Here is a 12,721-nt window from a genome sequence, read left to right on the forward strand (position 1 = left end):
ACACGGACAAGTGTGCTGGAAAGCATTTTTTGAGGCGTCAAACCACTTTATTGTAAACTCTGCGGTGCCTGTTTGTTCGTGACAATTTTCAGAAATGTGCAGGATTGACTGAAACAGCCAAAACAAGTCACTTTGAATTAGCAGATTTGTCTGTATGAAAACAAACACACAGACAAGTACAAATGCTCTACATTCCCACGGCGCCTATGGGTTTGTTTTCCTAAGCTGAAATAATCAGGATAGCCACCATTCATCAAGAACTGATTCAATCTGCTTACATTTCTGTATTCTTGGCAAGTGTAGCCGTTTGCCAAATGTTTTCATTAGTTCTCTCCAAATTTAATGAACGACAAATCAAACCGTTCTGCTGCTGTAGCTGCCCACTGATATTATGTTGGTGCTGGTGAACAGGACATGTTTTGTTAGTTATTCGACTGACAAAGTATATCTTAGACCTTGAAGCAAGGGAGCAGTGTGGCCCGGTCCACCACTTTAGTATAAAATATCTCAATAGCTATTGGATGGATTGTTAATCAATCATGAATAGACATTCATGGTCCCCTGATGATAAATCATTTGTCTTTGGTGATCCCTGTATGTTCCCCTGGCACCGCCATGAGGTTGACATATTTGTTTTTTTTGTGAAATAACTCAACAGCTAATAGATGGTGACATTTTGTACAGACACTGATACCCGCCCCTCGGGATGGATTGTTAGCATACCAACATACTAAACTAACAATTTGATGGTAAACATTATACCTGAACACATGCTTGCATGGCTGTAGCCTTTCAAGCAGCCAGTGTTTCTTCACAAGTGCTTGTCGGATGGAAACCCCTCCCCCGATACCATTCAGACGTCAGACTAAGGGGGGCTGTGTCCAACCATTGATTGATGGTATTGAGTCTTCCTCCGTTTTATGACAAACATCCCCCTCTTTACGATGGACACTTTTGATTTCCGACATGGTTGAACATGCCCTGACTCTTAGTCTAATTTCCCTTAATATCATAACTGGATAAAGACTATATTTCATTCTTTTTTTGAAAGAAAGCAATTTATTATTCTTTGGTGGATGAATTTGAAGTAATGGAAAGCCACATTTTAGCATCGTCAGGTCATTTCAAGCAACATTTTTTTGTTTTGTTATGCTCAAATATGGTTTCCAAGGTCAAAAATGCTCAACAAAAACATGTTGAATACAGGTCGATATATTTTAAAATGGCACAGTAGATCTCCATTCTGATTTTTGTGAGTTGTACACACAATACTCAAACTCTATTTGGTATTACTGTGTCATGTCTTCCCCTATGAGATCTAATTCAAATGAAATCGATCAAAATCAAAAATCTTTCCTGCTACAAAGTTGCAGACTTCAGCAAAGCAGCACTCGTAGTCTAGTCTAAATATTCCCCTCTAAATATGTCACTTCATTTGATTTCAGAACAATTAGAATAAAAACAGACCCCCTTTCCCCCTGGAGAAGAAGAGCAAGGCGGGCATCATTATCACAAACCCATATCTGGGGATTTAGTCCTCCAAGTGAGTTGTCGGATGTGTTGAGAGTTTTATCTGAGCCACATGTTCACTCTGTAAGGTATCAGAAACCTGCAGAAGGAATTTGTGATGAATCCTGTTTCCCTTGTGGCCACTGGGGACGGAAACCATCTCAGGCTTGAGGAAAGGACTGGAGGCGGGGTGGGGATGGGGGATGGGACCTGATAGCTGGCTGGGACTGACTGCACTGATAAATTTCATAGGGTCTCCCAGAGTCACGGAGCTGTCAGCGCAGAGTGATGGGCCATGCCAGGACATGATACACTGATCTAATTGGAGGATAGCTCAAAGACAGTAAAGGAGATACCAGCAGATATGTAGCTGTGACTTGCCTCCTCTGGGGGATTTTTCTGGTTTATATTTAGCTGTAGGTACAACACTATCAGTTCAGTTTTTTTCAAAAACCAGTTCTTGTGTCTTTTCTGGTTTGTTGCATATGTGAATGGAGCAGATGTAAAATAATGTGAAACATTTCAAAAATGCAGTAAAGGCATGAAAAATGAAGCTTCTTTGTTTAAAAATGGAATGCACTCAGTCATGAATGCGACCAATACATCCACTCGCATCCACTTCATTGAGGAAGTAGTCGATACACTGGTAACACAACATGGGCATCAGGTTCCAACACCCACAAACATTTTTTGAAACTCTGGTTTTGATGTGTTCTCTCAATTACTGCACCTCCAAAAATCAATATCTCATTTCTCAGCCCAATGGCAGACTTGGAAGAGGCCTCAGTCAAACAGCTAATACTCTCTGGCAATGATATATATTTTCCCAGACAAACAACAAGCAACAGTAAGGCCTTCGGTATTCGTACAGCTATTTGGTTTTCACACAGAAGGTATATTTCATATTTAGCATTAAAAGCACCTAGTTGATGCCCTTATTATGGACCATTTACAGTGAGTGGTGAGGCAGGGTTCAGTGTTGTGGATACAATTACACTTCACACGGTACGTGGCGACTGATGATGGACTGCTGCACAGATTAAACCTGTGGTATCACGGTCACCGGTTGGTCTTTTTAACTGCTGCCTCATCAACAGTCTTTCACAGCTCTCTCTTAAGTCCCTTAAATCACTGGTTTTAAAGATTTGTGGCTTTAAAAAAAAGCTGCCTATGAGGTGTGAGGCCTCTCTTTTCTTTTTCATGAAAAATAAAAATATTGATCTGACCCTTTTACACAAGAAAACAAGAGTCTACAGCCATGCTGACGGCTCTGTGAGGTTGTACATAGTGCTGTGCTTCTCAGACAATGACAATGACAGCTTACTCTGAGAAGGCAAAATGTTTACATAATAACATTTGCCCTGGGCCATCTCATTTTGGACACGTGCCACTCAGTATGCTGACTGATTAAAGGTCCAGTGTGTGGGATTTAGTGGCACCTAGTGGTGAAGTTGCAGATTGCAACCAGATGAATACTCTCCCATGCTTACCCCCTCCTTCCAAGCATGTAAGAAAAACTGGCTGGCAAATTCACATTCAAAGCAAAAGTCTGTATCTAGATCAGTGTTTGGTTTGTCTGTTCTGGGCTACTGTACAAAATCCTAAATCTTACATACTGGACCTAGGTGACACTAGAGGAAAACTCAGGGGATTACCAAAGATTTTGTCCTTTAGGGAATTTCATCTTCTTCTTTCAATCTTCCCATGCATCTAGCATTGCTGAAAGTTAGATTAATTCTCATCTCATAACCCATCGGATTAATCTTACATCCCCTTTGAGAGGTTCCAAGGTTTGGGAAACGCTGCCTTAAACGAAATCTGTCTGCGATCAGGTCGCTTTTTACCTCCTCGGACATTTTCAATCCAATCTATAACTCATTTACACACATATACGTGATCCGTAAACAATTCCTGTGGGGGAACAAAACACATAACAAATTCAAATTGTTTCCCACTGGCATAAATCACAACAATGGACAGGCCCAGAGCACGACTCTTACTAATCTGAGCCAGGTGTCATGTGAATGCAGGCTACATATTCAAGTGTCCTTGCGAAGATAGTATCATTATTTCTCATATCGGCCATATTAATTGGGTCAGCAGCTGCGAGAAGCTTGACCTGTGCTGTTACTTGGCAACGATTTCCCAAGCATATGAAGAAATGCAAACTGGAACTTTTCTTCCTGGAAATTACATAATGAGACGAGCAACCTTTAAAAATATTAGACTGAATCTCACAAAACAGAGTATATAACAAATGTATTAATTTATTGGTAACACAAGGTTCAACAGACAAAGACAACACTGAACAAACACTGAAAGGAGATTCCCTTTGCTTTTCAAGCACACGGGAACTGAAGGTCAGTTTTGCAACAGAATTCAATGGAAGTAGCATGAAGAACAAAGCAGAAACCTTCACTGTAAACCCAAACACAACACATTACACACATATCAGACCCCTCTTCAAGTCCAGAGAGGTTTTGCCCTTTGGTGAGACACTAATATGTTATGTGTTCATAGAGCTGTAATGTATAAAAGGATAATTACAGAACCAAGAGCTGCAAACCAATTATGCTAAATAAATTGACCTCTTCACAGAATGGCCTTTGTCAAAAACAAGTGGGGTAGCAAACACCTACACGCTTCGCAAGCATCCAGTGTGCGCACACATACACACACACACACACACACACACACACACAACATGCACTATCGAGTATAAAACATCTTTTGGAGACACAAATGGACACATCTGTTGCCACACACTCACACACACACACACACACTGACACAGGGATATCCTGTAAGGAGTCTGGAATAATTTTTAGGTTTTACAGTGTTTCATATGATCAGTTAATAAATGAATACATTTTTAAAAAATAGTATAAATTGGTTAATTAAAGGTACATTTAAATAGTGTATTAATTAACAAAAAACATTTTAAATTTGCCAGTTGATAATTCTGCTTCCTTATGCTGTCTTAATATTCACAGTTTCCCCCAAAGTAAAGTCACCTCTATTTAATTTCTTTACATTTTTAAGATACAGGAAATTTACAGGAAATCAGTACATGGATCTGCAAAGTTAAATATTATTAGCTGATCTGTACAAAATGACATCTTTACATTTAATGCTCTCCGCTGCTACTTTGAGATGCGTTTACACAGGTTATAGACATAAGCATTTACATTTTGGAAGACATTTTGTGAATACATTGGTAAATTCAATTATTTTAAACAACTTGTAGACAGAATAAGAAAACAGAACTATTAATTGGCAAATTTAAGAATTTATTTCATTATTATTTGACTTTAGTTTATATGAATATATAAATGCCACCAAATTTAATGAAATAATTTATAATAGCTTTTAAATGAATCAGTTTATTATCTGGTGGCAGGCTGCATTGCTTTGAACCCAAATAATCTTGAACAAAATTCTGTCAGGATTAGTGAAAAATACGTGGTTATTTCCCTACTATTTTCCTAAAATATTATAGTACATTACAGCCCATAATTATGCAAAGTGATACAGGAGCACATAATATCATTCCACTTTGTCTATCGTGAATATATCTTTTTAAATTAGCATATTGTCTAATGCAGCAATATTTGTTCAAAAATACTGAATTATTTGGTATCTTTGGTGAGATTTCTGTGAAATGTGATCAACACAAGTTAGTACGCACAGAAAATAAACTTATTTTGGATCAAAAACTCCAAATACATCTATTTTTATGTGAAGCACATGGAAATATGGCAAAATAATAAAGGCAGTGAACTTTTTGAAGAGAAACGCTGCAGGTTTCAGATGCGTTTGAAATCTTTTTTTTTTCCCCAGCAGGATAATGTTTCAAATAAATAATGAATTTTTCATGCATTTACCATGACTGTGAAAACTGCTCCTAAAACGTTTAAGGTTTATCTCGACATAATGAAGCCCTGAGCTTTGGAGCAGAAGGCTGCCCTGCACTTCAATGACATGTTTATGCCAAGGGCATAACCACCTTTCTGACTCGGTTGGTATTCAGTCCAGGTGCAGCAGCCACATAAGCAATCATGAGGTGGCTTGTTGTCGCTTTTTTGATATCTGCTTGATTGCATTTATTATCTCTGCAACTGATATGAAGTGAGGGGTAATGAGTAGGTCATTGACGGTACACTGATGTTCATAATTACGTAATTTCAACTAGAATAACATTTAAAGTCGAGTAAAAGAGACGTCACAAATAAATTTAAATAAAGTCTGAGGATCAAATGAGGTAACAATTGTCTGCATGATATGAAAGCGTATGTAAAACATAAATATAGCAGACCACATCGGACATCTTCCATTTTGTTGTCTATAGTAGTATAGACTGAATATGTTTCTGTCTGCATCTGAACATATGAAATATCAAGGCACTAGTGTAGCTGTAACACTGGTGTGATACAATAAAATCCAACTGGCCGCAGTGTCATTACTGTAGAAATACTCCTCTGATATAGGCACCAAAATAGTTTACCGTGACAAAATTGAGTTATGAAAATGCAAAAATTCTGAGCAAGCACCATGTCAGTTAAAAGTTTCTGCATTCTGTTTTGAAAGATGCGTTTGTTATCAGAACTGATGCCGTGTTAGAGGCTTAAAAAGATATAAAAATATACTCAAACGACTGCAATAACCATCAGGACTGGTGATCACGTGACATCACTTTGTCCTTTTTCCTGAACCTCACGAACAGTTGTGTTCAACGTCTGTTGCAGCTTGGTCATAACCGAAGAAAAGCATCAATTAAAGTACTACTTTGTCCACAGTCATGTGATTCAGAGACGTTCATAAGGTCACGGAGAGAGCTTGTGGACATCGAAAGAGACTGCTGGTTCCTCCTGCTCTACACTGTCAATCACAATGCTCGGATGTGTCTCTTGGGTTTCCATGGAAATCGTCGAGTTCGTCGAGGGCGTCGTTCCAAAGTGTGGCCCGTCCACTGAAAGCAGCATGGGTGTTCCGGATCGCCTCAGACTATCACTCATAGTCACATGCGCCTCCTCCGGCGTCACGCCCATCTCCTTGCTGTACTCCGACGGTGACTTCCTCTTTATCCTCTCATACGTCTTGTCCTGGTTTTCTGTAAAGGTCTCGCTGTCCTGAAATCGGCCGAATAACCAGATGAAGAACCCGAAGAGGACGAACGCCGCCAGGCTCGGGATGAAAGCCAGGCACTTGACGTCCAGACTGGTTCCGGTGTAGCGGCTGTGGAGGAACATGTCGCGTTCCACGTAGGTTAGATTGGTGCTGGGATTGATGTTGGTGGAGCGCCACTCGTAGGTGAGCGTGCTGTGGTTGAAGTTTACCAGTGTTTCTGGCTCCTCCACTGTGTAGATCTTCTCACCGGGACCGACGTACTGACCGTACTCGTAGGGCTTGTAGAAGATCTGGTTCTTCCACATGTTGAGGTCCAAAATCAGCACGAGAAAGATGATGCCGTAGTTGAACCACTTACCTGTGAGGAGACACAGGACTTGTATTAGATTAAAAACTAGGGTATTCTTGACAGGTAAGCAAGGAATAAACACATCCCGCACTGTACAGATAATTTAACAGACAGGCAGATTGATGTACACCACAGGCCTACTCCAAACAACATTTAAAGGGCAGAGTCAGACAGATATGCTGTCACATTCATTTATCAGGATCCCTCTCCCTCTCCCTTTGCATATAGCTCATGCGTAGAGACAGATAGATCCATTTGCAGGTGCAACTTCCTCTAGTATCTTCTAACGAGATCACTACATTACCATGAGACAGCCATCTCTCCGGGTTGACTGATAGCAGGCAGATGTCTACTCGGGTATACGTGACACCTCTTTCCGTCCTCTCCTCTCCCCGAGATACGCTGTTAATAAGCTTTTAGTTAAACCAATCACGTCGCGCCGGCGCCATTTCCATAATGCTTAATGGATATGCAATGCATTAGGGTTAACAACCTTCCGCGAATCACTGAGCGTTTGAACAGCTTAATATTTAGCACAGGAACATTGGTTTTGCCTTCTCTTGACGGTTGTGAGTCGGCGTGTGCACGCAGCAGAACAAAATGGAGAAACCGGGAGGACCGTTTCAAATGGGAAATGTAGTCGTCGGCAGAGAGAACATTAAAACGCAGAGATGTGAAAGATGATGAGAGGCGCGACGGGGAGGGCATGAAAGAAACGGAAAGTTGCAGTCGTGGAGCCACCTGTGTGCCACATCAGCTACACATGTATTATAAATGGCTGCTGCGGTTGAACCACCAAAGCGTTTCCCCACATGGAGGGAAATGGAAAAGTAGAGCAGTGAGAGCGTGTTTAATATTCGCAATACAATTCAGAATTAGGCCAAAGTTATGTATCCCTCATGGACATTTTGATCTCTTTCTGCCATTTAATCAGTTTACGGATACGGCTGTTGATTCACTCTGTTAACTATTATCTAGAGTTGCTCCTCGTGAAACAATGACACCATCTTGTTCTTTGTATGCAGCAGCTGTGCCAGCTGTTCCTGCCTGTACCTGTGATGTGAATGTGGTACTCCTCTTTAAAGATACTCTTGCAGACAGGAAGCTTGACCTTCACGTGGGTTGTCGACATTCCTGGTAGATTCATATCCAGGTCACCCATGAAGTGAGGGAACTCCCAGTCCTGAAACACACACACACACACACACACACACACACACACACACACACACACACTTTCAGATGAATTTAGCTTGCGACTATGATAATGTAGCCTGAGCTGTAGAAAACTGAACACATTTAAATAACCGCGCCGGCGTGACAAATGTCAACCATGTACCGTGCTTTACTGGATGTTGAACACTTGACTGAACTTCCTCATATTAGCTGATATTAAGTCTCTGTGGAGCCTCTTCGTGCACTGACTGGAGGTCAAACAAGGTGCCAGCCGCTGTAGACTGTGGGCTACAATGTGTGTTTACAGGCTTGTAGAGTGTACTAACGTGCGGAGGGATTTAAACACGTCGAAACCCCAAACTGACATTTAGAAAGTGTCTATGCACTGTGGTGTCGCTTAGCTCTTTTTGCTAGTATGTGGTTAAATTGAATGGCCAGTGGTTTCAACATAAAGCACTACTCTTAATAAAGGCACACAGGTCTTATTTATATATGTTTAACTAACACTGCCTTTATTACTGACCTGTCTGTTTTTAACTGTGACCTCACTGTGATTTTCTCCATAATGACCCAACCATGATTTACCCAATCTCTCTATTCCATTACATTGGGGGGGGGGGTTGTGGCTTCATCCAGTAAGCTGTAGTTGTTTTCTTTTTTTACTCAGTAAGTAAGTCAGGAGCTATACCCAGTATGTATAGTGCTGGATCTAAAGTGAAGTCAATACCAAAAACTTTTAATTTCCTTTTGGACATTCTTCCAGAAATCTAAAATCTTTGGGCAATCCCAAAATACGTGTGTAAAGTCCCCCACCAACCCACAACCCCCCCAGCACATGTATTTATAGGTGGAAAATTTGGAGGGCATGTCCCGTAAAAACTATTCAAAAGTTAGTAAACAGTACCGTGATCAGCGTTGTATTTGTATGTATGTAAAAAGGTTTATTTAGTTTAAAGGATAGATTCATTTTTTTTAACCTCTAAAAAGGAACATTTTGTTCACTTGACGGTAAATAAAAAACAGATTGTTTCCCAAAACTTGCAGCTTGTCTGAGGCCTGTAATTCATAAGGAGTAACTTTGTAACTGATACTGCAGATGAATAAATAAAGTACATTTAACTGCTTTGTAACGTACACTATAGGTTTCTCCTTGCTACTTCTGTCGCCCATGAATTTGTATGTACTCAAAAATGTCATCACGTCCATGCACCTTCGTTTTTCTTCATTATGAAAACATGTAATTAAAATGGCAAACATGAAAACTGATGAAAGCCACACAGAGAGAGACTGATGAGCTGAGACTGACGAAGAAAATTCAAATGTTTTTAAACATTTCTTTCAACTTAATCATCTTGCAAATTAGTCTTTTGTCCTCTCTATTATGGGAAAAGAATAAATAAATAAACAAAACACGGAACACATCATTTCAGCATTTTGCTTTTTAGATTAGCTGCATTCCCCCTCGGTTCCCGCTATTTGCACGGAGCGCCATGCTGCATCCCATTACCGCATGTCTGCATTCACTATATCCTCATGTGGTCCAGAGTGTCCCATGCCAGTATCTATGAACAGCATAACAGCTTGGTGATGGCCCCCTGGATATTAATTAAGTCCTCTGCTCCTCTTCCATAGCTACCATATCTGTTGCTATAGCACTAACTGGCTTGGCATTTAAGGCCTCCCACAGAATAATGAGTCGTTATAACATAGGAGGAGTGAACAGGCAGGCTAACAGCCTATCATGCACATATGTAAACGTATACAGTAAGTGCATATACACAAAGGACATCAATGTTTGGCATTCAGCTGGGAAAAGCACGCAGAGCAGAGAAACAATTATTAAAAAATTAAGTAAAACCCAGCACGAAGGCAAATCCAGACAGGTCGTTAATTGGGGCATTAATTAGTTTGAGAACAACAGCACACATCTTTTCTCATGAAGGTGAGAGATTAACTATGGCAACTTGTGCCGGAGGTGAATATAGATGTTGGTGGGGCGGTGGTGGCGGACGCTGGTGCCTGGACCATGTAACGTTGCCGACTAACACGGCTCATAAATAACTGTAGTAAACGTGCTTGCTGTACACCGCGCAGAAAATGAGAAGGGCCCGTCGTAAACAAATCCATGCGAGTGCGGAGAATGATATACCGCCGAGTTAAAGGGGGGAGGGAGTCTCAAATCCGAAACTTGCTCGGGTTGTTGAACGAAGATGTCAAAATATGGAGGGTGCCCTTCATGTCACATCAGGCCTGTGGCTTTTTTTTTTTATTTCCAGCTGGAAAAAAAAGCTGGCCTCAGCAAGACGCCGGCATGTTTGTGAGGAAACGCTCGCATACTGTAGGCTGAGCTGTTTCTATATATCTGCATAATCACAATAATTGGGTAAATGAATGAGAAAAACACCACAGTGTGAAGTAATTACTGGCCAGAGCTTCCAGAGGCCCTTCTTACAATAATGAATTGTTTCGACAAATAAGTCTAGAAATCACTTTCAGTTGTACGGTCGCTCTAAAACAGATAACCAGGGGAACTATTACGCTGTCCTTGGCATGTTTCCGTGGAGGGGTGTATTTGTAACAATGGAAGATGTACTCTCATGCAATTGAGCTCTTAGTAATTAGCATAATCAACAGGGTAGAAACATATATTTAGAGAGATACCCAATATTAGTCTTGCAACATGTCTTCTAATACCCACCAACAAGGCCTGGTCAAACATGTTCATTAAACGCTTGGAGGAGCCGTGTTGAATTAGGCTTGCAGTCAAACCACATACATGATTGGACTGCGGTTCTGGTTCCTGGCGGGTGGGAGAACGCCTTCTCCCACTCTTTCTCCTCAATACACACACTTATTTGTTTTTTTTTAGCCCAGACAAACACATTTGCATATTCATGAGCCACTGACACAGGCTTTATTGATGTACACCCTCCTGTGGGAGGGGGGACATTGGAGGGGTGGTGGTGGTGGTGGTGGTGGAGGGGAGTGAGGAAAAACTCCAATCTTGTGAGTCATCATTAAAGAAAATAAACTAGGCTCACAGGGGATTGTGGGTGAGTTCATGGCTGAGGGCTGGGATAGAGGGACGGTGGGACTGAGAGCCGAGGAGATGTAAAGGAGTTTGTGTATCTATATATTTGTGTGTATATATATATGTGCATTTGTTTGTGTTCATGCCAGCTGAGACTGATCAAACACCCCTTTCGCTGCTCTGTGCCGCAGTGCCCCATTGATGAATAGGGAGGGGGGAGGAAGGGGAGTTGGCAAGATGGGTAGTTGTGTAAGCCAAGAGACATCCCAGCTCACTTTTTTTTTTTTTTTTTTTAATTGGCCACAGGGGAGCGGGTCTACCTGCATGACAATGAGAAGGTCGAAGACCAAAATGAAGGAGGCCAGGAAAGGCTCTGGAGACCTCGTCGCTCGGCGAAGCCTCGGTTTAGGTTGTCCCAGCTGATCCAGTCGGTACTGATGACAAGAACCACCCACCGACGTCAGAGAGATGAGCACTGTCCTGCAAGGAGAGGGAGGAGAGAGGAGAGGAGAGAGAGGAGAGAGAGAAGAAGTAGGATAAAACAGTAGTAAAAGAAAAAGAGAAAGGGAGGACAAAAGAGAAGGAAGGAAGAAGAGAACAAAGGAAGAAAAAGGAGAGAAAAGAGGGGGACAAAGTGGAAAGGAGGAGGGAATATAAATGAGAGGAGAGGAGAGAAGAGGAAAGTAGAAGGAGAGGAGAGGAGGGAAATGAAGTAGAATAACAGTAGATAAAAGAAAAAAGAGAAAGGGAGGAGGAAAAAGAGAAGAAGGAAGGAAGGAGGAAGAGAAGACAAAGGAAGGAAAAGGAGGAAAGGAGGGGGACAAAGGTGGTAAAGGGGAGGGAATATAAATGAGAGGAGAGGAGCGAAGAGGAGTAGGAAAACGCAGTATGGAGAAAAGGAGTAGGGAAGGAAGGAAAGGAAGGAGGAAGAGAGAAAGAAGAATGAAGGAAAAAGAAAGAAACCAAGAGGAGAGGTAGAAAGGAGGGGGTATAAATACAGAGAAGAAGGAGGGGGAAGTGAGAAGGAAGCAAAATGGAGAAAGAAGGAGGCGAGGATGGAAAAGAAGAAATGGAACAAAAGGAGAGGAAAGAAGGAAAACAAATGAGATGAGGAGGGCGAGGAGAGGAGGAAAAGGGAGTGGGGAAATGGGAAAAAAAGGGAAATGAAAGGAGACGATAGGAAGGTAAAGGGAGACAGACAGAGAAGAGAAGTGGAAAGAGATGAAGGAAGGGAAAAAGAGATGAGAGAAACAGAATGAGAAGGAGGCAGGGGCGAGGGAGGGAGGGAAAAGAAAGGAAAGAAAAGGAGGGGATAGGAGGAAGAAAAGAAGGGAAAAGAAAAGGAAACAATCTCTGAATGACACACTTAAAAAGCCTTGAAACAAAAGTCCAAACGTAATTGAAAAAATCTCAAACTCGATGAGGTGCACAGTTAATATTGTGTTGTGGGAAGACAAATGACTCCACTTTCTCCCTGTCAAACGTAAGAGAAGATAAATCAGATATATTCACTTTCTCTTTTCATGGAC

The 12,721-nt window shown here is 41.4% G+C and overlaps 1 protein-coding gene across 1 annotated transcript in view; it reads right to left on the reverse strand.

Annotated features, from left to right (window-relative positions):
* Positions 1-6,149: 6,149 nt before the first annotated feature.
* The window catches only part of tmem117 (transmembrane protein 117), a 47,181-nt gene continuing 40,609 nt past the window's right edge, over positions 6,150-12,721 (reverse strand). The window contains 6 exon segments of the mRNA XM_027273108.1: positions 6,150-6,994; positions 8,039-8,168; positions 11,513-11,560; positions 11,562-11,586; positions 11,588-11,643; positions 11,645-11,672. Coding sequence (XP_027128909.1) covers positions 6,333-6,994; positions 8,039-8,168; positions 11,513-11,560; positions 11,562-11,586; positions 11,588-11,643; positions 11,645-11,672 — 949 coding nt within the window. The 3' untranslated portion in view covers positions 6,150-6,332.

The sequence above is a fragment of the Larimichthys crocea genome, chromosome XXI (genome assembly GCF_000972845.2).
Source record: "Larimichthys crocea isolate SSNF chromosome XXI, L_crocea_2.0, whole genome shotgun sequence".
In the NCBI taxonomy this organism is placed as follows: domain Eukaryota; kingdom Metazoa; phylum Chordata; class Actinopteri; family Sciaenidae; genus Larimichthys; species Larimichthys crocea.